Source organism: Protopterus annectens, chromosome 6.part0 (assembly GCF_019279795.1).
Source record: "Protopterus annectens isolate FY-2018-M chromosome 6.part0, PAN1.0, whole genome shotgun sequence".
In the NCBI taxonomy this organism is placed as follows: domain Eukaryota; kingdom Metazoa; phylum Chordata; order Ceratodontiformes; family Protopteridae; genus Protopterus; species Protopterus annectens.
Window position 1 is genome coordinate 1054718316 of NC_056737.1, and position 24807 is coordinate 1054743122.

The 24807-nt window shown below is 40.6% G+C and overlaps 1 protein-coding gene across 4 annotated transcripts in view; it reads right to left on the reverse strand.

The window, feature by feature from the left end:
* DPF3 (double PHD fingers 3) overlaps positions 1-24807 on the reverse strand; it is a 1486280-nt gene that overhangs the window by 773208 nt on the left and 688265 nt on the right. For all 4 annotated transcript variants that reach the window (XM_044074663.1, XM_044074664.1, XM_044074665.1 and 1 more), the window contains one exon: positions 6859-6986. In XM_044074663.1, the coding sequence (XP_043930598.1) occupies positions 6859-6986 (128 nt within the window). The remainder of the gene's footprint in view (positions 1-6858; positions 6987-24807) is intronic.

A 24807-nucleotide genomic window follows, 5' to 3' on the forward strand; every position in this document is an offset into this window, starting at 1 on the left:
TGAGAATCAGGAACCCTGTAATATCTGTCAGGTTTTCTGGGAGCAGGAGGCAAAGAATCAGGGGCCAAACTAGATTCTGAAAAGGCATCATCAACAATGTCTAGTACAGGAGGTATAGCTAAAGGCCTATGCTGAGGCAGGAGTAAGAAATCCCTAAGCCTCTTTTTGAATCAGAAAAATCCTGGCTTTCCCAGTGGAAATGTTCCTTTAGAGTATGTAAGGTCTCACCAAAAGAAAAATCCTCTGAAGGGGAAGCAGAGGGAATAGAGTCCTCTGCGTCAGAATCTTCATAAGTAGAAAAGGGTAAATCCAGATTATCAGAAAAATCAGAATCCTGTTAAGAATCATAAACAACTTCAGTCCTAGGTCTCTTAGAAGGGGGAGGTTGGCTTCACCTGATTAGAGTTATAAGATCTTCAGCCATTTTTATCATTTGTTTTTTAGGCATAGAGGCCTGAGCATGTGGCCTGGGCATTGTTTTTTTAGGCATGGTTCGAGATTTTGGCCTAAATCAGGAGGGAGGCGTCGGTTTAATATGCAAGTCCATAGGCCTGAATACACCCTCAGAAGCCGGTGCCTGCACAGCGGCCACGGACCCATACAAGGTAGAGACATCCGCAGGTTCCACAGTTGAAGTATCTCACGGCATACCAGACTCCTAATAGGTCTCAGTAGAGGCCTGCAAGTCAGAAGTAGTGGGTATCAGGGGCTGCAAAAGCGCCTCACTGAGTACCGGCGAACTGGCGACTGGCTTAGGAGAAGCGTCATCGGCAGCTTTGGACCTAGGCGGCCTGCCAATGTATTTATCTTTGCGTTTTTTCGAAATCCCAGTAGTCGGATGGCTAACTGACGACATTTCTGGATAATTAAACTGAGAACCGAAATATTTAGAAGCAAAAATATACCAACGATGGATAGTGTGCTGATTAAATAAAGCCCAAAACCGACAGCAAGGTACGGCGTGGTCAGGTCCTAGGCAAGGAATACAGTACGAATGAAAATCTTTGTGAGGTATTTGCTTTCCACAAGTAATGCAATTATTAACTTTTACTGACATCGGTAAGGAGCAAGAAAAGGTTTCCCCAATGGGGTACTTAGCTTTAGTTGAAGACTTTGGTTCTGAAACTCGAAAATGAAAAATTCAGGAGTCGGTCGACCGGCACTTGTGAACTGCTTCTGCTTTGGGCACCGCACGGCAAGAAAGACTGATGTAATGGCGTCGGCTGCATGTTTTATACCCCTGACGACCTGACGTCATGGAAGAAGGGACAGCAACCAACGCAGGACCCAAGACTTTGTTAATCAGGCCGACTGAGGGCTACTGCAAGCAGATAACCCAAATGTAATGACTGCAACAGTGAAACACGAAGAACATCTAGTGTTCTGTTGGCTGGGAGGGGGTCACTAGGATCAATTGGGTCTGGCCTCCCATGCTACCATGGAGATCAGGGGTAAGAGTGGAAATGCATACAGGAACCAGCTTGTCCAAGTAAAGGATAAAGTATCTTTTTTCCAAGCTCTTGTCTAGAGTTCTGGAGCAGAACATCTGCAGTTGTTTGTTGGAGTGAGAGGTTAACAGGTCTATTGAGGAGAACTCCCACTGTATTGATTAGTTCCAGGAAGACCTCTCTCTTCAACATCCATTCAATGTGGTCTATAATATCCCTGCTTAGAGAACCTGCCAGGGTATTGTTATGACCTTGAATATAAGAATCTACGAGGATTATCCCAAATTCTTGAGCCAGCCTCCAAGGCTGGACAGAGGAATAGGACACAGTCCCCCTTGCTTGTTTATGTGCCACATCACTGTGGTATTGTTTGTCCAGATTTCCAGAGTCCCTGGCCTTAAGTTCTGCTGAAAGGCATTTATGGCCAGGTAGACTGATAGTAGCTCCTTCTGATTTATATGCAAGTTCCGCTGCTGAGTAGACCAAATATCCTGCACTTTCAGGGAAACTAAGTGGGACCCCCAAGTTATGTCTGAATTGCCTGTGGTGATGGTTTTGTCTGCTTCTGGTAAATAGACATTCACCCCAGACTCCTTTGTATGGTGTTCTTCCACTGTAGGTATTTCTTTTTCAGGCATGAAAGGAGAGGCAATAGGGTTTGCAAAGGTTGGGAATGTTGTTCCCAATCATTTTTCAGGAACTACCAGTGCTTCCTTCTGTGCAACTTAGCTAGTGGGATTATGATTTTATTTATTCTATTTATTTAACATTTCTTTACTGGGAAAGTCAGACTTGTAATAAACTAATTTTCAGTGATGGCACAGGGGGAAATGTTCCAGATGCAGGTCTTTGTAATGTGGGAGGAAACCAGAGCACCTGGAGAAAACCCACAAGAAAGCAGGGAGGTCATGCCGACTCCACACAGAAGATACCGAATCAGAGAATCGAACCGGAGAATCCCATACTGTGAGGTGACAATGCAAACTGCTGCACCACTGCACAGTCCGGAATACATGCACCTCAGTATCCTTAGGAATTCTCATGCAGGGATGAGTTGCTCTGGAAGCAGACTGGTCATGTAGCCCGTCAAGAAAGCAAGCTTATCTAGGGAAGGAAGGGTTTCTTTTGGACCGAATCTATGACAGCTCCCAGAAAGAGGATCACTGTTTGAGGAAGAGTTTAAGATATTTGAAGATTTAAGATGAGAAAGTCATCTAAACAGGGGTAAATATGACCCCAGAGTTCTGTAATGTGCAATCAGAGGAGTTAGAAATTTTCTGAAAACTGTGGGAACAGCAGATAGCCTAAATGGTAAAACACAGAAGTGAGAAACTGTTGCTACAAACCATAGGTACTTTCTGTGACAGTCTGTTATGGCATGGAGGTAAGAGTCTTTTAGGTCTACAGTGACCAAAAAGGCATCTTGGAAGATCATGGGCAGTAGTTTTTGCAACATAAGCATTCTGAATTTTGGGATGTTGAGAAACTGGTTTAGTTTTTTAAAGGTCCAAGATGGGCCTCCAAGAGCCCGTCTTTCTAGAACTTAAAAGTCTTGAGTCAAAGCCTCTTCCCTCTTACTCAGGAGGGACAGGCTGGATGGAGCCTTAGTGAATTAGTTCTCTGAAGATAGGTGGAAAGAGGTTTACTCTTTTTTGTGATTTTGGAATGCCCAAAATGGGTGATATTTTTCTGAAATGGATCTTGTACCCCATCTCTATGATGCTGAGGACTCATTGGTTTTACACTGAGGTTAGGAAGAAGGAAAGTCTTCCATCCAGAAGGTTAGAAGGAAGGATGGGAAGAACTACGGGAAAGGTGGGGCTGGAGAGAAAGGTGGGGAGGGGTATCGGAAAACTGGGGTTGGAGGGGAGGGTGGGAAGGGGTACGGGAAGCTGGGGTTGAATACAGTCACGGCTGGTATCTGTGTTGGGTGGGCTATTTGCAGCTCCCAGCCATCTCCTGGACTGTCTGGGTCTTTTGCCACAGGGAAGCCTCCTCTTGTCTAGGTGAAAATGGCCAAGGTTTATAAGGGTAATTCCTACTGTACCACAGGTAAAATTCTTTCACAAGTTTTAATCTGCCTTTCCTGTTTATCCATCTTCTCAAAACGGGTTCAACAGGAGGACCAAAAAGAAATTCCTTGTCTAATGGAGCATCTAGTAGTTCAGCCTTAACATGATCTGACAGGGGCTGGTTTATGAGCCATGGATGTCTGCAGATGGCAGAACCTGTGGCAGATGCTCTGCAAGTAGTACCTAAGGTGTCACAGGCACCTTCTAGGGAGTGCCTAGAGACTTGTAAGCCTTCTCTGCCTTCTGGATTTCCTTAGATAATGTACTATCCCCAATAAAGTCTATCGAATAGTCTACTTTCCTTTCATTTGGTAGGAGATGACAGGTTGATCTCTTAAGTATACTACTTGTAAATTCAGTGGAGACTACAAAAGAGTCCGCCTCTGAGTTTTTGTAAAGGAGCTTGTGAGATTCAAGCACTCTGTAAAACCTATCTGGCTTCCTAGGAATAGGGGGTAGAGAATCACGGTGTAAAGCGATGTCTTCAAAGACGTAATCCAATACTATGGGGCCTGAGTGATGGCAGTTACTTGTAGTGGGTCTGAGCCTGTGATTTCCCAAGCTGAAAGTCTCCTTCATTCTATGCCAGGTAACCTTAAAGGAAAGGTCCTCAGAGGGGGAGGAGGAAGACAGGGTGTCATCTACACCTGAGTCTGGGTATGTTTGTAGTTAGAAGAATTTTCTTCTTCCTGAAAAGCTACTTCCCTGATCTTTTTGGATGGGGAACCTCAGTAGTGGAATCACAACAGGGTTCTCTACATTTCATAAAGATCATAAACTCCTGTACTATTTTAAGGAGGACTTGGGCTTCAGTCCGAGAAGAAGTGGTTGAAAAGGAAGTGGTTCTCTTCTACTTGAGTAGTCATTTAAAAGGGGTGACCTGAAGTTGTGGTCATTCAACCACAACTTTAGTTGTAGCATCTGTACTCAAAGAAAACAAGGAGTTTCCTTCAAGATCGATGATGTGGATGTTGGAAGCTGAGGCCTACTGAGAGACCTCAGAGCTAACCAATGTGTGTGGCATGGTAGTATCTGCAGGTAGGCTGGAGAACATGGCAGGCTCCTGAGGGGTCATGCCGAGGATTCAGCATAGGAGTCACTGGACCAGGGGGCTGCAAAGGCATCTCACCTGGGTCATCGGTGGACTTAAGACTTAGAGTTGGAGCTTTCTCGGTAACAATATTGAGCTGAGACCCCAACCAGGACAGAAAATCTTTGTGCAGGATTAGCTTCCCACACTTCAAGCAACTGCTGACTTTTCTGAACATTAAATTAGTTGACAAAATTTCCCCAATAGGGTGCTTATCTGACTGGAGGAAGAAGGTTCTCTGGAAAAATGAGCAGTCCAATGGACTTTGAGCACATGTGAAGCACATTGGACTGCATGGCTATAATGAACTGAAGATGTCGCAGCAGACACCCTTCTTGTATCATGACATCCGTCGGCTATAGATGATGTAAAGACATTGGAAAGTAGGCTGGTCACAGGCTTCTGCATGGCAGGAAAACCCAAGAATCAGTACTGCAAAACTGACTATGAAGATCATCAACCTGGAAGCCAAACATAAGCCAGACAAAGTGTCTAAAATGAGACAAAAGTTAAAAGTAGTTATCAAATTTGAGTTCTCTGCAGGCGAAAATGAAGCTTAAATATAAGACAGACAAAACTGAGCACACTCAAGTTTCAGAGTCATCAGGTGAATTAAGTTCAACACAAGACCCTACACAAATTAAGGAATAAATCATGAACTAAAGGCCTGCAACACAGACAAACTCGCACAATAAAACTGATGGACTGCCACACAATGCAGGCAGATGGACAAACAAAATAGTGCCTACTGCAGAGCCCTTACTCTTTTGTGGAAACGGAGGAGCTGATATTATGTCAGGGTGATCCACCAATACCTAGTTTCCTCCTCCTTAACTTTCTCTGGTACCAAGCACTGTACTTCCCAAAGAGAGGCCTGAAAGCGAATTAAGGATTCCGCACACTGTGCTAGGAGTACTGACAGAGCTGTATGATTTAAGTTGTACTGGTGCCTACTGTAGCAGCAGCTTCAGCAAACATAAAGCACTCGGTGAACTCTATAAAGACAATGGACTCACAGGGCATTTGGTGAGCTCAGAACCACATCCACCACTAAGGCAAAAACTGTCAGATTTATGGAAACATTTGAAAAGACAGTAGTTATCATCAATGGATGTTTGGTAACTGTATTTTGTTGAAATGGAACGCTGACAATATGAGCTGGGAATGACAAATGCTATCATCGTTAGTGTAGACTATACTGCTTTAAAGGACAAACTGAAGAGCAAGAAATTACTGCACTTTTTGGGGGAGGGGGTCACACTCATGTTTTCCTTTCTTTTATTGCTTATGACTTCCTGAACAACTTTCATCATCACTCAGGGATTAAGGAGGAGCTGCAGCAGAATATGGTGGCAGTTTAACCCCCCCCCCCCCTACTCTTGTTAAAAACATGTAGGAATGACTTTCTGACTGTTATTGCCTGCTGGATCCATTTAACTTTTAACAGATCCTACAAAGTAAAGCTTTGTACATGTCCAGCAATATACAACATGCAAACACTAACAATCATTGCAGCCGGTATTTTCTGTGTAGTTGTACTAAAACACACTCACAATAATAAAGTGGCAACATTTAATAACAAATTATATGCAAAACAACTTAGAGAGTCAAAGCCAGGTTACTCACTCTAATGAAGCATCACTATGGTGTTAGGAACAATAACTAAAAATAGACTAGAGCAGAAGTACAAATTTACGCAAATTTCATGGATTTGTAGCGATTTCGCTGTAAATTCTGCTCAGGGAAAGCATAGTCTAGATATTACAGTGGACTTCAATTAAGGGTTCCTCTGACAGGTACATCTTACTCCAAAGAATAAGATGCAGAACTACACTGCACTGAAACTAGATGACAGCAGTGTGCTGGCAGGTAAGCTATATGGTCATGTTAAGCAAGCTTAGTTTCCCTCTCACTTATAATACTGTCTTTCTGCTTTATAGTTACACCAGGATGGATAACATCAGCCTACTAGTGACATGCTAAATTTCATTTTAGTCGCGCCACATTTTACTTCCTCGTAGTTTGTTGAGTCACTAGACAGGTTAACCAAGGTACACACTACTTTCCCTTCATTACCACCCCTCTAATGATCCACGACTGTTTCAGAATTCCAGTTACTTCAAAAATAAGCAAAAACAGAACCACTACGCTAGAAGATCAGCCAAATGGCTAAAATTTATGATGCCTGGCAGACTACAAGGAAATATATACTCTTAAGTAGGGGAATAAGTAAATAAGGCATTCGTACCTGGATTTCTGCTAGCGTATCTTCATCCTTTGGATCGTTCTTTTTCTCTAGTATGTCTCCCCGCAGCAGGGCCTCTAACGTTGTTCCTTCAGACATTATCCCATCCTTTTTCAGAAACAGCTCAGAATCTGAAATTAAGAAAATACTTTTGATAACACACATTATCCTAAATAGTTACTAAATGCAGTAACAAAAAAAGAGTGGGGTCCAAATCTGATGTTGCAGTAAACTAGGAAAGTCACAGCCTGCAAGTTCTCTTTTCAACAAGACATGTGAGCTGTGGAATCTCAAAAAGTTATACAGCATTAATCGATGATCAAACTACAATGTGATTAAGACAGTAGATAAATGGAACAAACAGCGGGGCACTGCAACACTGAGTACATCAGGCAGCTTTAGCATACAGTGTAAGGTGACTCAAGTCTCTCATGGTCAGAAACAGGTAGACAGCATGGGGTTTCTTTGGTATACAGACCACCACAGCTTGCCCTTCCTCTCATTATAGAATGCTACCATGACTGCCTTGAAAGCTGACTTAGCTGTACCCCATTAAGGGCAAAAAGAATGGAATAAGGGACAAATACTGGCATGGAAGGGGAAGAAGACTCAACAGTGCTCCTAAGACCTGGTCTGGGACCCTAGTATCCCCAAGAGCTAGTTTCTGGTTCACACATTCAAGGGATACAAACTATGCTACAGCAAGAAAGAAGTAAGGCAGACTATCCAAACAGGGCAACAAAGGGAACATTGAGCAAGGCAGCTTGTTAAAATATGACACTTGTCATTTATGCATTTTTAAGCAAAGAGATGGGGCTACTCCACACAACCATTTTCAGCAGCAAATACAATGCAGTAATAAACACAGGAACATACTAGGCAAGAGACCATGGGGATCATATGATTCCCAGCCATATACTCCTGGTCATCATAAGATTCCTAGCCATATATACCTGGAGATCATACGATTCCTAGCCATATACACCTTTAATCAGGCATACATAAAAGTTGTTGCCATCCTTTCAAACAGTGACAAAAACAAAAAAAAAAAAAAAAAAAAAGAAAACACATCTGCATACACTGCTAACTATGAGTTTATTACAGTCACTTACAAAGATGCATTAAACCCATAGAACTGTTAAAGTTTATGATGCATCTGTGCTATGTAAAATTCTTAGCCAAGATTTCAAACAAAAATGATTGTGGACAGAGGTTGTAGGTCCGAATAATGACCATTATGTTTCCTACTAGAAGGGTGGCCACAGTGGTGCAGTGGTTAGCATTGCCACCTCACAGCAAGAGGTTCTCTGTTTCGATCCTCGGCTGGGGTGCCTTCTGTGCGGAGTCTGTATATCCTCCCTTTGATCGCGTGGGTTTCCTCCGGGTGCTCCGGTTTCCTCCCACATCCCAAAGACATGCTGTAGGGTGGATTGGACACCTCTAAATTGGCCCTAGGCATGCATGTGTGTGCCTTCTGTTGGCTGGCAACTTGACACCATAAAACTCCACTACCAATCATGAGCAGACAGGTGATCCACTGTGGCGACCCCTATCCAGGAAAAGCCAAAAGAAAAAGATGTTTCCTACTAGAAAGAATTACAGCTTTACTATAATCAGTGCAACTGTCATACTAGAGAGCTAAAGCGATGGAAGGTCATACAAATGACAAATTATGTTATTTATTTACTGACATTTGATTATCAGGAAAGTTCAACTGGATAGAAGCCCATTTCCAGCTGAGGCCTGGGGGAAAAAGCTCCCAATTATTACAGAACAATAATGTTTTCAATATTCAGAAATAAAACAAAAACATATGCAGTTTAAACAATAAGAAATTAGACAATATAAAAACATTGTCATATACCTTGTATCAATTCTTTAACCAATCATTTAATATTTAGAGAAACTGTAAATGGTTTGTAGAGAAACTGAAGGAAAGTTAATACAATACAAACAGGAATTGTAACATGAAGTAGGGGAAAAAGTCTTACCTGAAAGGCCAAGTGGTACAGTGGTTAAGGTTGTATGCCTTTCAACCACAAGGTGCAAGGTTTGATTCTCACTACTAAAAAGAGCTTTACAGATTGAAGATGTATATTTTCTATGAACCTATATCATGTCAGTCGCCCTGCTAGACAGGGGTCCAGGGAAGTAAATAGTGTGGGAAGAAACAGCCAGGGAATTGTTATGGCTAGGCTTATATAGGCCCTAGGGCCGATAGCCTAGTACCAACCTATGAACCTATTACATTTAGAGGGAAATCAGGGAAGAGAATTAGATAGCAGTAAGGAAGTAAATGAAGAAGGGAGAGTAAAGCAGTATAAGGAATGAAAAGGCACTTGCTCACATTTAGGGATAGAGTTTCTTCTGGTTTTGAGCAAAAACACAAAGATTTTAGCTAGGAGGTTTTTCAGAGTGGTTTTGAAATATAGGAGGGAGGGTATAGAACTGTTGGAGCTTTAGTCTTCACCATTATGTTCTGCTTCATGGTTTGCAATTTAAAAGTTACATACAACTGAATTTTAATAATGGTAATAGTCAGATACGGCAGGTCATGTTCTTGGTCTGCTCCAGGTCAGATTAGTAGCACACTTGAACAGTTGGACCAAGCAGAAAACCCCTCATTCAATAAGAAAAATACTAGTCATTTAACGTGAGAGTAATGCGACATAAAAGAAATAAAGAATAATTCTTGATGTGAAAATTATTTGCTCTTGTACTTCAATTACCTCACTTATCAAATCAATCTAGAGTGGAGATGGTCAGTTTTCCTCTTAGGAAGAGAATAATGCTGGATACAAAGACGAGAAGTGTACCAGTCTTTAACACAAATGCTGTGCTTTGTACTTACGGTGCAGACTCGGCTTCAGTGAACTCCCAGAGGACAGTATATTACTTAACTACTTATACAAGACATGAACTCAATGTATATCTGAATAATTTTATCTATATTCTTGGCACATTCAGTGTAATATTCTGTGTGACACACTATTTCTATAATGTTTTGTTACACTTCATTTGTAAAATTAGAAGTACTCCTGTCAGTCAGTGCATAACTGTAAACCACTGTGGCTTATACTACGGGTAATCAAACTGGGTAATCTGATCCACTGGTCAAAATGATGAAAACCTATGTGATTAATCCAAAATAACAAAATAATCTGACAAATATTTCTACTATTATTTAAAGTAGAAATCAATGCAACACTAAACTTGTATGCAACAACTGCAGTTAAAATTACAGTATCAGAAAAAAAAGTTCAGTAAATAATACAAAGTTAGTTCTCTTTAGACCAGAAAAATCTATCTAAAATGAATAAAGGAAATTATGAACGCACTTCCTAGTCCATTGCATCTCCTCTTTAATGACTTAATACAACAGTGAGGTGTTATTACATGAAAATTAACAAATCAGAAAATAGGCAGCTGATATCTAAATTACATGCCCATAAACCAGATTCTATAAATAGGCAGAATAAAGGGAATGCAGTGAAGTATGCTACCTCAGCACAAAGTAAATGAATACCTGGCAGCAAAAGTCTTAACATATTTGGTCGACTAGAAGTATCCTAGATGCAAGTATTCCAGTAAACATTTTTTTCAATACAAAGGATGCTTTTTATTGAAAGGGTCCCACCTCCAGAATTCACTCCTTTCAAATGCTGATTCTTTTAGAGAAGGGAAAGAGGAGTTCAGTGCAGTAGTAAAGAACATCAATGGAGTCCGTGTCTGGGCAGGGGAGGAGCCTTCCTAAATGGGAAACCTTTTCTAACTGCATGCAAATTATGTCACATGCTAGTATATAGCTCTCAGCTTCCTTCCTCTAAAATCAGGGACAAAGCCAAAAATAATGAGAGAACAAAGGTCCAAAATCAGGGAAATGTTTACATATTAATTTATTAAAAAATTTGACGCAACAGGCTTTGCATCAACATGCATTTAAAGAACTATGTGTGCTACTATTGACTGACACAAATCCTCACTGAGTTACCAGAAAATAAAAAAAAAATGTGAGGGACAGGCAAAATGACACAAAATCAGGGACATTCTGCACAATCAGGGACAGGTAAGACGTATTTTCATGTTACACACATGTTCTCGTGTGTGTGACAAAGACGTTTATGCTCCATTCTCCCCCTACTGGTGAACCTAAGCTTATGCATTGCTGGTGCACCACCCTCCACATTCTATATTACAGGGTGCTCTCATGGCAGACCATCCCCTAAACAAGGAGCACTGATACTGGCTGCTGTATCTTACTCGACTGGGGTCAGGTTTCCAGTCCCCAAATCATTAGTCTGTCACACGTCTCTATATGGACGCCCTGGCACTGCGATTGTGGTTCATCCTGGGGGCTCCTACCTTCTAAGGGTCAAGAAACAACTCATGTCATGGTGTCAGCTGGCTCCCTTTATACCCAAGCGTACTGATGTCAGGGTAGGGCATCCTCCAGCCTTAGGAGGAGGGAGATATTTACTTTGGTAGTTGGGCTGGCCAAAGGCTTCCACAGCAGGAAATCCCACAAGTCAGGACTGCAACAGTAAAACATGAAGAATATCCCTCCTCACTGTAGGACATCAAGCCCTGCTCAACTTGGAAAGGTTAGGAAAGAAGAGCTCTCAGTCCCAAGTATGACAGTTTCTTTTTTGGTGCTTGCATTAACCTATCCCATTTGGTGTTACACTGGCCTTACCCATTTCATGGATGATAATTACATATTACCCTACTAAGAACAACTGGGAACATACCAAGGATAATCTGAGAGGACACATGATTGGGATAAAACATAGGATGAAGGACTTCAGAAACAGTTACCCAGAAGCTGGCCATTTGCTAGAGAGTTCAGGCAATTTGAATTGGTGCACTGCGATGCTGAAACTCTACGGTACAGCATTCCATCAAAATGGCTGCTGGGGATGAACTTCTCTCACTGGCCCCTTCTTGGCCACATACACGGAGGATCAGCACAGACAATCTTAAATAGTCAAAGAAAAGCTATCAAAGGAGAGCTAACAACCTAAGGAGTCCCAACAGACTAACATGAGAATGACTACCTGCCGAACATGCAACCTGGGTCAGCCATATGCATTATTCTCCAAGTAATGGTGTTCATACACAAGCCTTGTATAGATACAACCTTTCTTCTGATTCGTTTGCTTAACATGCTGTCATCTTCCAAGGTAAGAGATATGCCTGCAGTTTGTTCCCATTCATTCAGGTGGCTGCGTTGAAATAGTGGCACTTGTGCCAGTGGTATAAGTCAAGCTCCTCTCCCAGACTGAATGGCAATGCCACTGGGGGTCTTAGCTTATGATCTACTGGTCTCATGAATGCTTCAGTAAACAGTGTTCCTTAAATCCAAACACTATCAAACTGAAATAGCTCCTTTAAACACAGAAAACCAAAAGGAAGACACTCAAAGCAGTTGTAGTACACTCTTATTGTCACATTAAGTGCTTTCGTCCGTCAAGTATTTGGACTTCATCAGAATAACATCAAGTCAGAAAAAGCCAGCTTAAATAAAGTTAAAAACCACATGACCACATCATACTCAAAGATACAGTCCACACTTTTAAGTTTATAGTTATTGATGGTGTTCAAGAGGGAACCCAGAGGTGGGCCAACAGAACCACACAGAGTACCAGCAATTAAAATGGCAGTTAAGATGTAATGCTGCAAATAAACTTGGGCTCAACGAGACTGTATCTTTGTTTAGCCGTCTTAAATTAAAATCAGTGTTTGCTATTTAATACAGTTTTAATCAATGTGAAATAATTGCTTAAAATGTAAAGTTTTTGTTATTTAACATCAGAGTTTTTATTCTGTATTGCATTAGAAATCTGGATGCTTTTATGTATTTTATAGACAAGGGACCTTTAAGAACCAAATTAGGTTTAATATGATGTGGTCATGTGGTTTTTAACTTTATTTAAGCCGTTTTTTTCTGACTTCATGTTATTCTGATGAAGACCAAATACTTGGCGGACGAAAGCGCTTAATGTGGCAATAAGAGTGCACTAACAACTGCTTGGAGTGCCTTCCTTTTGGTTTTCTTGGTTGGATTTATGTTTACTCGTGTTTTTTGGTCTCATCTAAACACAGCTCAGACTCTTTTCTAACCTTGTTTACTCATCACCTGTTATATATAAAATCTCCAAAACTTACATCAAATATGCAGCAAACAAAGCTCTACAAAAAATTAACTGGTTATAATTGGAACACGTATTGTCTCTCAGTCAAAGACTATACACAACATGTTTTTCAAAGTAAATGCCCAACAAAATCCACTTTTATTAACAGCTATATTGCAGTTAGAAACCTAAGAGCGTAAGCACAGAATCTTAGATAAGTAACCACCTACATCCATCATTATGGACATTTACTTTATGTAGTTCGTGTAACTAAATTATTGAACTCTATACCATCAGACCTGAGAACTGAATCTAATAATAAAACATTGCTTCACAAACTAAAACTTTAACCTGCAATGGAAACCACTCCTGCACACACAAACCTCCTACATTAATGTGTAGTAATATTCTTTTCCTTGATTAATTCAGTTGCCATCTTACTACTTCCTCAGTTCTTATGTTATTTTTAATACATTTCCTTTCTCCTACCTTTACTTTTTTCTCAACCACTTCTTTTACTCATTAAACATCAGACTGCTATGACACTGTTATGAACATTTGTTTAAGATGTAAGAGTCCACTGTACCACTGATCATCATAATGCTTTATTACTACCAACTGTGCATTTTATACTCTTGGGGTCTGAACATGATGTTATTGTATTTTTATGTTTATGTACTTTTTTAGAGTTTTTCTCCCCAGGCCTCTAAGAAAATGGGTTCTGCTCAGGACTACCCCAGTAAACAAATGGAAATAAATAAATACAACCAAGTGGGCATTACACTGGAAAATCATACATGCATGTTTAATATGATGAAGACAATTCAATGTTTTAACTTCCCACGTGGAGACCAAATGCCTTTTTTTGTGGGGATTAATACATTTTCAGCCTAATCTTTGCCCTTTTTCAGTCGAAAATCCTCTTCCATAGCTGCACTGTGACTTGACCAGACCATGATCACAAAGCAGCCCCTAAGCCTTATATGCCTATAAGCACACAGTCTTTTACAAGGCATTTTTGTATTTTACAAGGGTCACATACAGAACAGCCACACTGCCAGTTTTATCTGGTATGACTGCTTTTCTGAAATGGGTAAACTGGCCAGTTGTTTGGCTTTACTTACTTATTTTACAGTTTAATGACTAGGCAATGGAGTTGGTCTAAATGACCTTTTCCAGTCATGACCCAGGCACAAAAGTACGGTAACAAGTAACCAACAGTAACGTATTAAATAAGGCAATTACAGGAGGTTAAAAGTCAACACGTTCAGTACTTACAATACTTACAAAACAGTAGGGAGGAAACAGTAGACACTAGCCAGTGTCTTGACAATGGCTACCTATAGATTCCTTTTGGAGCCGTTACCCAAGATTCTTTTTGAAAACAGACACACTGTCAAGGTTTATCTCTGCAGGGCAGTTGGTTCTATATGGCAGGTCCTGTTCATGAGAAGGTTTTTTCTCCAACATTAAGTATAAAACTAGAACTGACCTGTGCGAGTGATTTTTTTTGACTACTTTGCAGTCAGTAGTTCCGTTTCATTATCTGGAACAATTCTTTGTTTTTTCTGGAGGGAGGGGTGAGTAGCCTTGTTTTAGTGTTTTAAATAAAAGAGTACTTCATAGGAAGGTAGCTCTGTAAGTGAAGGAGGGACACCGAGTCTTGTTGTATAGAATGCAGTGGTGTGAACTCTTACTGAGAACAAATGTGAGGAATCTATAGGTTCTTACATTCATAGGCAAGTGATAGTCTAGCTACCCTTGCAGGCCATTTCAAACCTAACCAGTTTCTCTTTTGGTACTTGCATTACCCTATCCCATTTGGTATTACATTGGCCGTACCTATCCCATAGACTATAATTATATATATTACGCCAAGTGAGAATAACTGGGAATATACCATAGATAATCTGAGGAGACCACTTCATTGGATAATGAATATAGGAGCTGCCTTTGTTGATTAGTAGTCCAAGGGGCAGTCCTGGGATAAATTTTCTATTACCCATTCATAGACTCAGATTGTGCTAGAATATTGGCATTTATTTTCTGTTACATAGATTTTTGGGGTGTTATATGTAGATTGAAGTATAAATCAATGATAATGCATGTTCTAGTTTGAAATTAGGACACTTCTGGCTGTGGTCATCCATGCCGATGGGGCCAGAAGATGTGAGAGTCTGTTAGATCCAAAGGTCTGGTATAAAACTATTACAATGCATGTGTGGTTGTTGAAGCTTTTTGTGGGATGCTGTTACACAGATAGGTTTGTTACATTGTTACAAGTAGTGCGTTGGGGTAGCAATTTCCTGTTTTCTAGAGAAAAACATTGGACTCGTTTTGAAGTGTTAAATTGAAACTTATTCACACTGAGACAGTTGCACAGGTTTCTAAAATGAGCCTGTTATTTATTGTAGGGAATTCAGTGGGTTTCCTGCTTGCGGTTGAAGGATGTCGTTTGTATACATCACTAACCTGCATTTGGGTAATTTAAGTCTTATAACATTTAGAAATAGGGAAAATAGAAGGGGAATCAAGACTGAGCCTTGAGGAGCTCCGATATTCAGAGTTCCCACTTCAGAAAGGCTATGTTTGGTATAGATTTGAAAGATTATATCCTCTAATTTTTTTTTAACCACAGGAGGGTGCTTTCACCAAAGTTAAATTTATGCAACTTATCTTGTATTAAACTATAGTTCATGCTCTCAAATGCTTGTGTTATGGAGGGTGGCCTAATGGTTAAGGTGTTTGCTTTACAAACACAAGGTACAAGGTTTGAATCTCACAGGGGATAACTGGCTAGGCTTAAAATGGCTTGCAAGAGCAGTTAGCTTAGTACTAGCCTATGAGCCTATAAAAAACACCCTAGAGGTACCATAATGAGAACTTCATGCAAACTACTATAAATGCCATCTGTGGCTGATAGTAAAGCAGCTGCAATACTGAAGGAGTTTCTGAAGGCAGGGTATTGATCACAGAGACGGCCATACCTGTTTACATGTTTGAATAATTGCTTGTATAACACCTTTTCAAAAAATCTTAGGTGATAAGGCATACATTTAAGACTGGCCTGTTAATGCAGTTTTGGTGATGAATTTATTAATTGTGGATGCATGCTTGAATACAGGAGGGACAATACCACTAGTGAGTGACAGTTTAAAAATACATGTGTGTGGTTTTGCAATTCTTTCTACTGCTGGCTTTAGGAAGGTGGGATGTTGCTTGTTAACTTGTACCTGAGGAGTTTAGTTTAGAGAGTAAGGATTTAGTCTAACAGTTATGGCAGTACAGAGGAAGACAGCAGCACAGGCTACAAAAAAGATAATAGTTGAAAATAATTCATACTAGTTTGATGAAGGGTTTTTTTTTTTGGGGGGGGTGGCAATATCTTCTATGGCTAAGAGTCTACAGTTTCTATACTCATTTGCAAAGTTAGGGTTAAAGATGAGGAAGTGACTGTTAGAAAAAGTATTATAATCAGTAATACTAGTGGTTAGCTGCTTTATGTCTTTCCAAAATCACTTGGGGAAAGTCATACGGGGTGTTTGGCATTTGCCCAAGATATACGGCTTTGCCACTATTAGTATCTAGACTGGTTGCCTTTTTAACTATCACCTGTGATCCATGGTTATTTCTGCCCGAGTCATCTCCTTGTTATATGAATCAAAAAGTTGTTTGCTGTGAGGACATAGTCTCCTTAAAATGACAGTACGAGATATTTTTTAGTTGTGAATGACCAGCTTAAGATAAGTGAGGAGTGATCAATAAAAATATTTCACAGAATGTTATTGTTAGAACATCATTGCTTAATATTTAGGCAATAATTCATGACAGACCATCACCCATGCTAACTTTCCTTGTCCACTGAGCCACACAGGATTTATCCATGGTTAATGCAGTTTGATCATATATATATAATATATATATATATATATATATATATATATATATACATACATGTATGTGTGTGTATATACACATCTCTCTCTCTCTCTCTCTACACATACAGATATATATATATATATATATATATATATATATATATATATATATTGGTTAGCAGGCATTCAGATTTCTAGTAAGCCAGTAAGAAGAATTGATAATGTGACAAGTTCTGACTTTATAAAGATAAAATTAAATTATTTTGGAAAGGTCAGGTGGTAGCATGTTTAAAAAAAAAAAAAAAAAGTAAAAGTATCAAAATTGACTATGGACCTCTTTAAAAGTCAACATATAGCAGAATCAAATTAAGCAGAAATGGTAAAGTGAGTTGTTAATGTGAAATTAGAAATGGCTACTCAGTCAAAAACTGGGGGCTTGTCATTTAAACATCTGTACGGGGGGGGGGGGGGACTACTCTACTATATTTGCCCAACACTACGAAATTAGACCAGACTTGGCTTTGCCAAAGGATAAATGGTGATGATGTTGCTAATGCAAGCAATCCAGCCTAGATCGTGCAATTAAATTAGAGTTGAGTTGATTTAAGTACCAGAAGATTAGACACTGCAGTTAACCCCCCAGGGCAATAGCAAGCTAGAGGGATTATGCTAAAATTAGTCATGGATACAAGACATTTCTGAACATTAAATGTATCTTGAGGAATAATGACTTCCATAAATGAGTTTCTGCACTACTATTAGATCATGTAGAAGCCAACAGAAGCCGCATGAGCCTACTTCAAGACCCCAAGCAGCGTTGTGGGTTTGAGAAGTATAAAGAGATACTACAACATAGTAGACTCAAGAGAACAAGCAGAATCACATGAAAAGCCAGACACACAAGCAAGAGGTTATCTGCAGCAATGCAGCAGACGTTCAAGACAATGACAGAAACAAAAGGTGGCAAGATATTAATTGATGAATAATTAGGCAGACTGGTTCCAAGTTCACTAATTCAAAAATGCACGACTGAGCTCACTACATTCATTAACATGGCAAAACACATCAGCTACGATACGTTTTAAAACTGTATGAAGCAGAACATCTATCTACAATTAACCCAGAAGTGCAGTAAGTCGGTAACATTGTAGACGACCTTCCCTAACAATGCAGCACCATTATAATTATATTATACGGTTACAAAAGCTACACAGAAACGCACTAAACTCATGAGAGCATTTACATAAGCATCTATGTGGGCAAATGTCAACAAAAAACTAACGTAAGCCTGCCCACATAGATGCTTAAATCAATGCTCTCATGAGAGCATTGATATAAGCATCTATGTGGGCAAACGTCAACAAAAAACTACGTAAGCCTGCTCCAATTCTGAAGGACGTTTTCTTGTTGTAATTGACTTATTTCAGTGCAAGGCCCATCAAACAGGCTTACAAAAGGGGATCAGATTCAAAAAGACTTGCTCTTAGAGCAAGTGACTTACTCCAGTATATATTCTGGAGTAAGAAGAGATGGGATATTAGGGCAGGGGGGTTGAAGAGTAAAGCAAGGGGTGAGAAATAACTGGGAAACAGTTAACTGAGTAAAGCAAGGTGGAAATTTGTTGAGAAATTGAAAGGCACAGGGATTTAACTAACTGGGAAGAGAAGGGGACAGTTTAAGCAGCAAATGAACAAGACAGGATGACAAAGAGAATATACAGCAAGTGTGAGGATGCTTGCTTAGAGATGAAGAGAGTTAATGCAAGGAATAACAGCAGAATATGCATAGGGGTCAGAGGTCTACACCATGTAGCTAGAGGGGAGGCAACACAAAACCAGAAAGACTAGTTTGTTAGAAAACTACAGTCAGAATATCCACACCATAGGGATCCTCTGAGACACATATTTGTCTCACCAACATGCCCTATTTATGTTGCAAGCAAAATTTAAATCCTTGGATCTAGTGATTCTGATGATGTTTGTTTTGCGGATATGAACAAGGTCCATTAGAGCTGGATACGAGGATGCCTTGTATGCCAGTCATAGAACACCTCTCAGCAGTCTGTAGGAGAAACGTGTGTTCACACATTAGAAATATTCTAGAGGAAGCAACTTGGTCTTGAGTCCACATCCTTCCAAAAAGCCACAGAAGTAACCCAAACCCCTTGCAGAGCAGACCTTGACTTTGCCTGGAAGGGTCTTGGTAAGGTCTGGATAACAAAGTAGTAAGAAGAGACAACCATTTAGAAATTGTCTACGACACTGATTGCCCCCTTTTCTTAATTCATAAGACAGCTGCTTAGAACTGCTGAAGTTTTATCGCCTGCCAGTATAGTATAGTATCTTAGTTGCCTGTGGAAATTTAGAATACGTAGAATTCTTCCTTTTTTTTTGATTCTAGAAAGAAAACAATGAGGTAAATAGCCTGGTTCAATATAAACTCTGAAACCACTTTACACATAAATGAAGGCTCAGTTCTTAAAGATATCTTATCCTTGTGAAGGATTAGATGGGGTTGAATCACAAAAAGAGGTTGTTACTCAGATACTTTTCTTGCAAGGTCAGTAAAATGGGCAGCACTGACTTCCAAGATAAGAACTTAAATCAGCCTCATGAGCAGATAAAAAAGGATAAAAGTAGAAGTTTCTACAGTACAAAATTAAGATCCTAAGAAAGAGCCGTGTATCTTCTAGGCAACCGTATATATAAATCCCTTTTCAAAAGCGGTTTCATTTGAGGTAGGGTAGAAAGGGGGATCCACACACAGACAGACAAGCAGAGATGGCAGAAAGTGGACTTTTGATAGGAGAGTAAGAAAATCCAGATGATAATAACTTGCACAGGTACTGCAGAACCGAGGGTGGGGGGGTCTGAGCTTTAAAAGTGCCTGGCTCATGCTTTGGCACCAAATACAGAATCTTTCCCACTTAACTAAACATGTCTTTTCTAGAAGCAGGATTCTAAGCCCCCTTTAACATCTGCTGCATGTCCTTAGAAAACAGGTACCAAAAAGGTATTAAAATTCTATTGTCCAGTCAGTGAGTTGAAGAAATTAAAGGTTGGGTGTAAACAAACAACCCCTATCTTGTGAGAGTAAGTCTATACTGTGAGGAAGTTTGTGGTCATTACACTTGACCATTTTCATAAGACAGAACTACTGCTGCCTTGGCCAAAATAAGGTTACCACAATTATCCTGGGACATGAAAGACGGTAAACTATGCCTGGGCAGGGTGAAGCCAGATGAAATTCTGGTGGAGGTCCATAGCGGTCCAAATGTGCATAATGGTCATCCAACCTGGGTATAGATGCGAAAGACTACTTGAATCATGTAGTAGCTGGTTCCCTCCGAAGTTTACCTCAAGAGAGCTGGCACTCGGCAGACACACTTATCTGGTAAAGCAAATAAAAAGAGGTCTTGGGGCTGAAATGATCTCAACCTATTCTCAAACTTTAAATGGGTAAGAAGCCTGACTCACTGGCTTGGAGCCAGCCGTGGAATGCAAGTGCCGAGTGGGCCACTTCTGGTAAGCAGAACTGTCATTACGGGATGAACCGAATGCTGGGTTAAGGCCCCCGATGCCAATGCTCATTAGACCCCAGAAAAGGTGTTGGTTGATATAGACAGCAGGATGATGGCCATGGAAGTCGAAATCCACTAAGGAGTGTGCAACAACTCACCAGCCGAATCAACTAGCCCTGAAAATGGATGGTGATGGAGCAGCGGGCCCATACCTGGCCATCGCTGGGACCCGAGGGAGCTATGCCGCAATGAGTAGGAGGGCTGCCACAGTGGCACTGAAATCCAGGGCAAGATTCCGGGTGGAACCACTGTGGGTGCAGATCTTGGTGGTAGCAACCAATATTAAACGAGAGCTTTGGAACTTCCCCTCTATTCCAACCTAAAATTCTCCCCCATACCCACCGCCATAATAAAATAACTTTTACTTAAGCTAAAATCCTGTACTCTAGCCCCTGACAATCTACCCCCACACTTCCTGCAGCTAGCTGGAAACTCTACGCCTTATCCCATCAGCATACTCATTAACAGATCAATTAAAGAATCCCTAGTCCCAGACATCTGGAAAAAAGCATACATTCTCCCCTTACACAAAGGAGACACCAGCACAGACACCGCAAACTCAGCCCATAGCAATTCTCTTACTCTTCACTCAAATACTGGAAAAATGCATCCATGCCCAACTCCTTAACCACTTGCTTGAAAATCAGATTCTATCACCCACTCAACATGGTTTCAGACCAGGACACAGCACCACTGCTGCCCTCCTCTCCTTCCTAGAAACAGTCAACCGAGCACTGAATTCTGGCAAAATAATGGCTTCTCTTTTTCCTAAAGCTCTCCAAAGCTTTTGATACCATTTCCCATACCATCCTCCTCTCTAAATTATCCACCCCCAACATTTCCCCACCTACCCTACAATGCTTCAGTAGCTATCTCTCAAACAGGCAGCAATTCACCAAATGGCAAGTCTTACTCTCCCTTCCTCCATACTTCCACAGGGGTACCCCAAGGATCCATACTTGGTCTTCTCTTATTTAGCATCTTTATTAACAACTTTCACTCCACTCTCCCACAATGCTCAGTAATCCAGTATGTCAACAACACTACAATAATATGCACTGCAAATTCCAGCGCTGAACTCCAGCAAATCACCCAGAATGCCCTCACCTCTACTGAATCATGGATGCTTAACAACTTGCCCCAAATCCAAAAAGAAACTAAACTAGTACTTTTTACCCGTAAGAAAACCACTCCCCTAAATAAACTCTTCACTATACAAGCCCAAGACAATACCACTATAGAAGTTGTCCCACACACTAAACTACTAAGCATTATTATAGGGTCTATTTCAGTTAATCAACCATCCAGAATGTCAAATGCTAGATGTTCGAATGAGGAAGTTCGACAAATGAAAATGTCAAAGCCGCAGAAATACGAATTCTTTCCCAGGGAAAGAATTCAGTAGGCTGTTTCTGCGGCTTCGACATTTTCTCCAGTTTGGTGCGAAAGTTACAGATCGGGTTAAGGTAAGTGTGTGAGTGTGGCGGACTTTAGGGTTAGGGTGCGGGTAAGGTAAGTGTGTGGGTGTGACGGACTTTAGGGTTAGGGTGCGGGTAAGGTAAGTGTGCGAGTGTGACAGACTTTAGGCTTAGGGTGCGGGTAAGGTAAGTGTGCAAGTGTAATGGACTTTAGGGTTAGGGTGCAGGTAAGGTAAGTGTGCGAGTGTGACGGACCTTAGAGTTAGGGCTTGGGTTAAGGTTAGTGCATAGATAGTTGTGTATGTAAGGTGTAGTGTAGGTTTATTACATTTTTGGTGTGCTTCTGTTGTGTGTGTGTTTTTTCCAGAACAGTGAATTTTTTCCCTGGGAAAAAAATTTGCTGTTCTGAGGTTTCTATGTTGTCATATTTCGAACTTCCAAGTTCGAACATATGGTGTTCGAAATTTTGGAAGTTCGATTATATGACATAGACCGGGCGGCCATGGTGGTGCAGCGGTTAGCACTGCCGCCTCACAGCAAAAGGTTCTCCAGTTCGATTCTCGGCTGGGGTGCCTTCTGTGCGGAGTCTGCATGTCCTCCCTGTGGTTGCGTGGGTTTCCTCCAGGTGCTCCGGTTTCCTCCCACATCCCAAAGACATGCAGTAGGTGGATTGGACACTCTAAATTGGCCCTAGGTGTGAGTGTGAGTGTGAGTGTGAGTGTGTGTGTGTGTGTGTGTGTGTGTGTGTGTGTGTGTGTGTGTGTGTGTGTGTGTGTGTGTGTGTGTGTGTGTGCCTTCTGTGGAAGGTTGGGCGCCAGGCTGGCAACTCAATACTGTAAAACTCCACTGCCAATCATGAGCGGACAGATGATCCGCTGTGGCGACCCCTAACCGGGAAAAGCCGAAAGAAGAAGAAAAAGATTATATGACAGACCCTTATTATAGATGAAAACCTTAACTTTAATCTACAGACACAACAGCATCGTAAAAACAAACCAAAAGCTTGGTATGCTCTACAGGCACCAACACTTTCTTAGCCTGTCTACTAGACAAACCCTTGCAAGCACCTTTTTATTACCCTCTCTCCTTTATGGCACCCCTGTCCTCACTAATATGCAAAATTCTACAAAAAAAAACAAACTTGAAATGTGTTACAAGAGAATAGCCAAATTTGCCACCAAGGCCAAATTCTCACCCCACCACTGTAACTCACTAAAACAATTAGGCTGTCTGAAACTCCCCCACCATCTCTCATTCACCCAACTTACTACAGCGCACAAAATAATCTACAGATCCACAGACTGTTCTGCTCTCTCGACACTACTCATCCAATACCAACCCAGCAGGCAAGTAAGATCTGAAAATCATCTACTTAGTAGAAAAGCCCACCTTACCAGCTGGTCAACTCCTCTATTCCTTCACCATAGCCAAACTATGGAACTCACTTCCACCTTCTATGAGAAACACAGGCAGCACCACCACCACCTTCAAACAAATACTGAAAAATCATCTCAACTCCTCCTGGCTATGTACTTGCTCTACAACCTAACCTCCTCCTTCTCCTTATACGATGACTAAACTTCTCTGCGTTTTGCTACTGCTGACTGACAGTTTCTCCATAATTATTACTTTTCATCACTTGTTGATACTGGTACAATGATGCTGATTAATATACTTCTATTTATACCTCTCTGATTGAATTCATCTGGCAACCAACCAAATTCCTGCTTTTATGTATATATTCTGTATATATTACTGTAATCACTATGTGTAACACTATCTACTTTTGTACCAATTAATGTTTAATATTAACTGCATCTATGTTTTTGTTAGAGCTTTTCTCCCCAGGCCTCCACTGAAAATAGACTCTTTTAGGCCCAGTGGACTTTCCCGGTAAACAAATGCAATAAATAAGAGAGTCCTCCTGAATTTTTAGAACAGCATTTTTTATCAGAGGAAAGGCTGGGAGACCATACAAGTACATCCCAGTCCATGGGAATGAAAAGCCATCTGTCTTCCAGGCCTTTGTGCACACAGTCCTACAGACGAATTTCTTTGTTTGTTGTAAATGGAGGCAATAAATGGAGGCAAGCCAATCTACCCGAGGAGTTTCCCCACAGTTGAATCAATTCCTTTAAGACCCCTAACTGCAACTTCCATATGGGGTAGGGGTCTGTCCTGGTTCTGCTCTGCTTGTCTGCTACAGCATTCTGCTATGACAGGATGCAAGTAGCCTTGAGGGACAGACTGTGCAGAGTTGCTATTTTCCAGGCTATCATAGCTACACTGCAAAGGACATGTAAATACTTAATAAATGTGGCCTCAACACTGATAATCTTGAACAGTCTTGCTTTATGGCTTAGACAAAAGTTGTGTTTTGTCTTGCTAATGATATACAGAGCAATTTCAGTTTGGTTAACTAGCCTTACATTATTAAAGTACAGAAAGACTACTTTTACCATGATGGCATATATATATATATATATATATATATATATACACACACACACACACACACACATATATATATATATATATATATATATATATATATATATATGTATATGTATATGTATACACACACACACACTATATATATACATATATAAATAAAGGTGCCTTTTGAAATTCAAAGATGATAACTATGATCCTCAGAAGTGTGAATCTGTAAGTTCAAATAAACTAAATCCAAGACTGTGGTGTACATCAGTGTTTCCCTACTCACAAGTAATATCCAAGTAACAGAAAGCAGGTGACATGCAGCATTCAACGCCATGGTTGGTGGGCCAGGTTCAAGTGTAGTTTCAAAATTAGCAATTATTTGTGGAAATCACATTTTTGCCATACTGGGACTTGTACTACTGAGTTTAATATTTCCAACAGCAACAAGCAGCAAAATATTGCCTTTTTTCTCTGCTATTTTGTTCTGACCTAGAACAACGCAC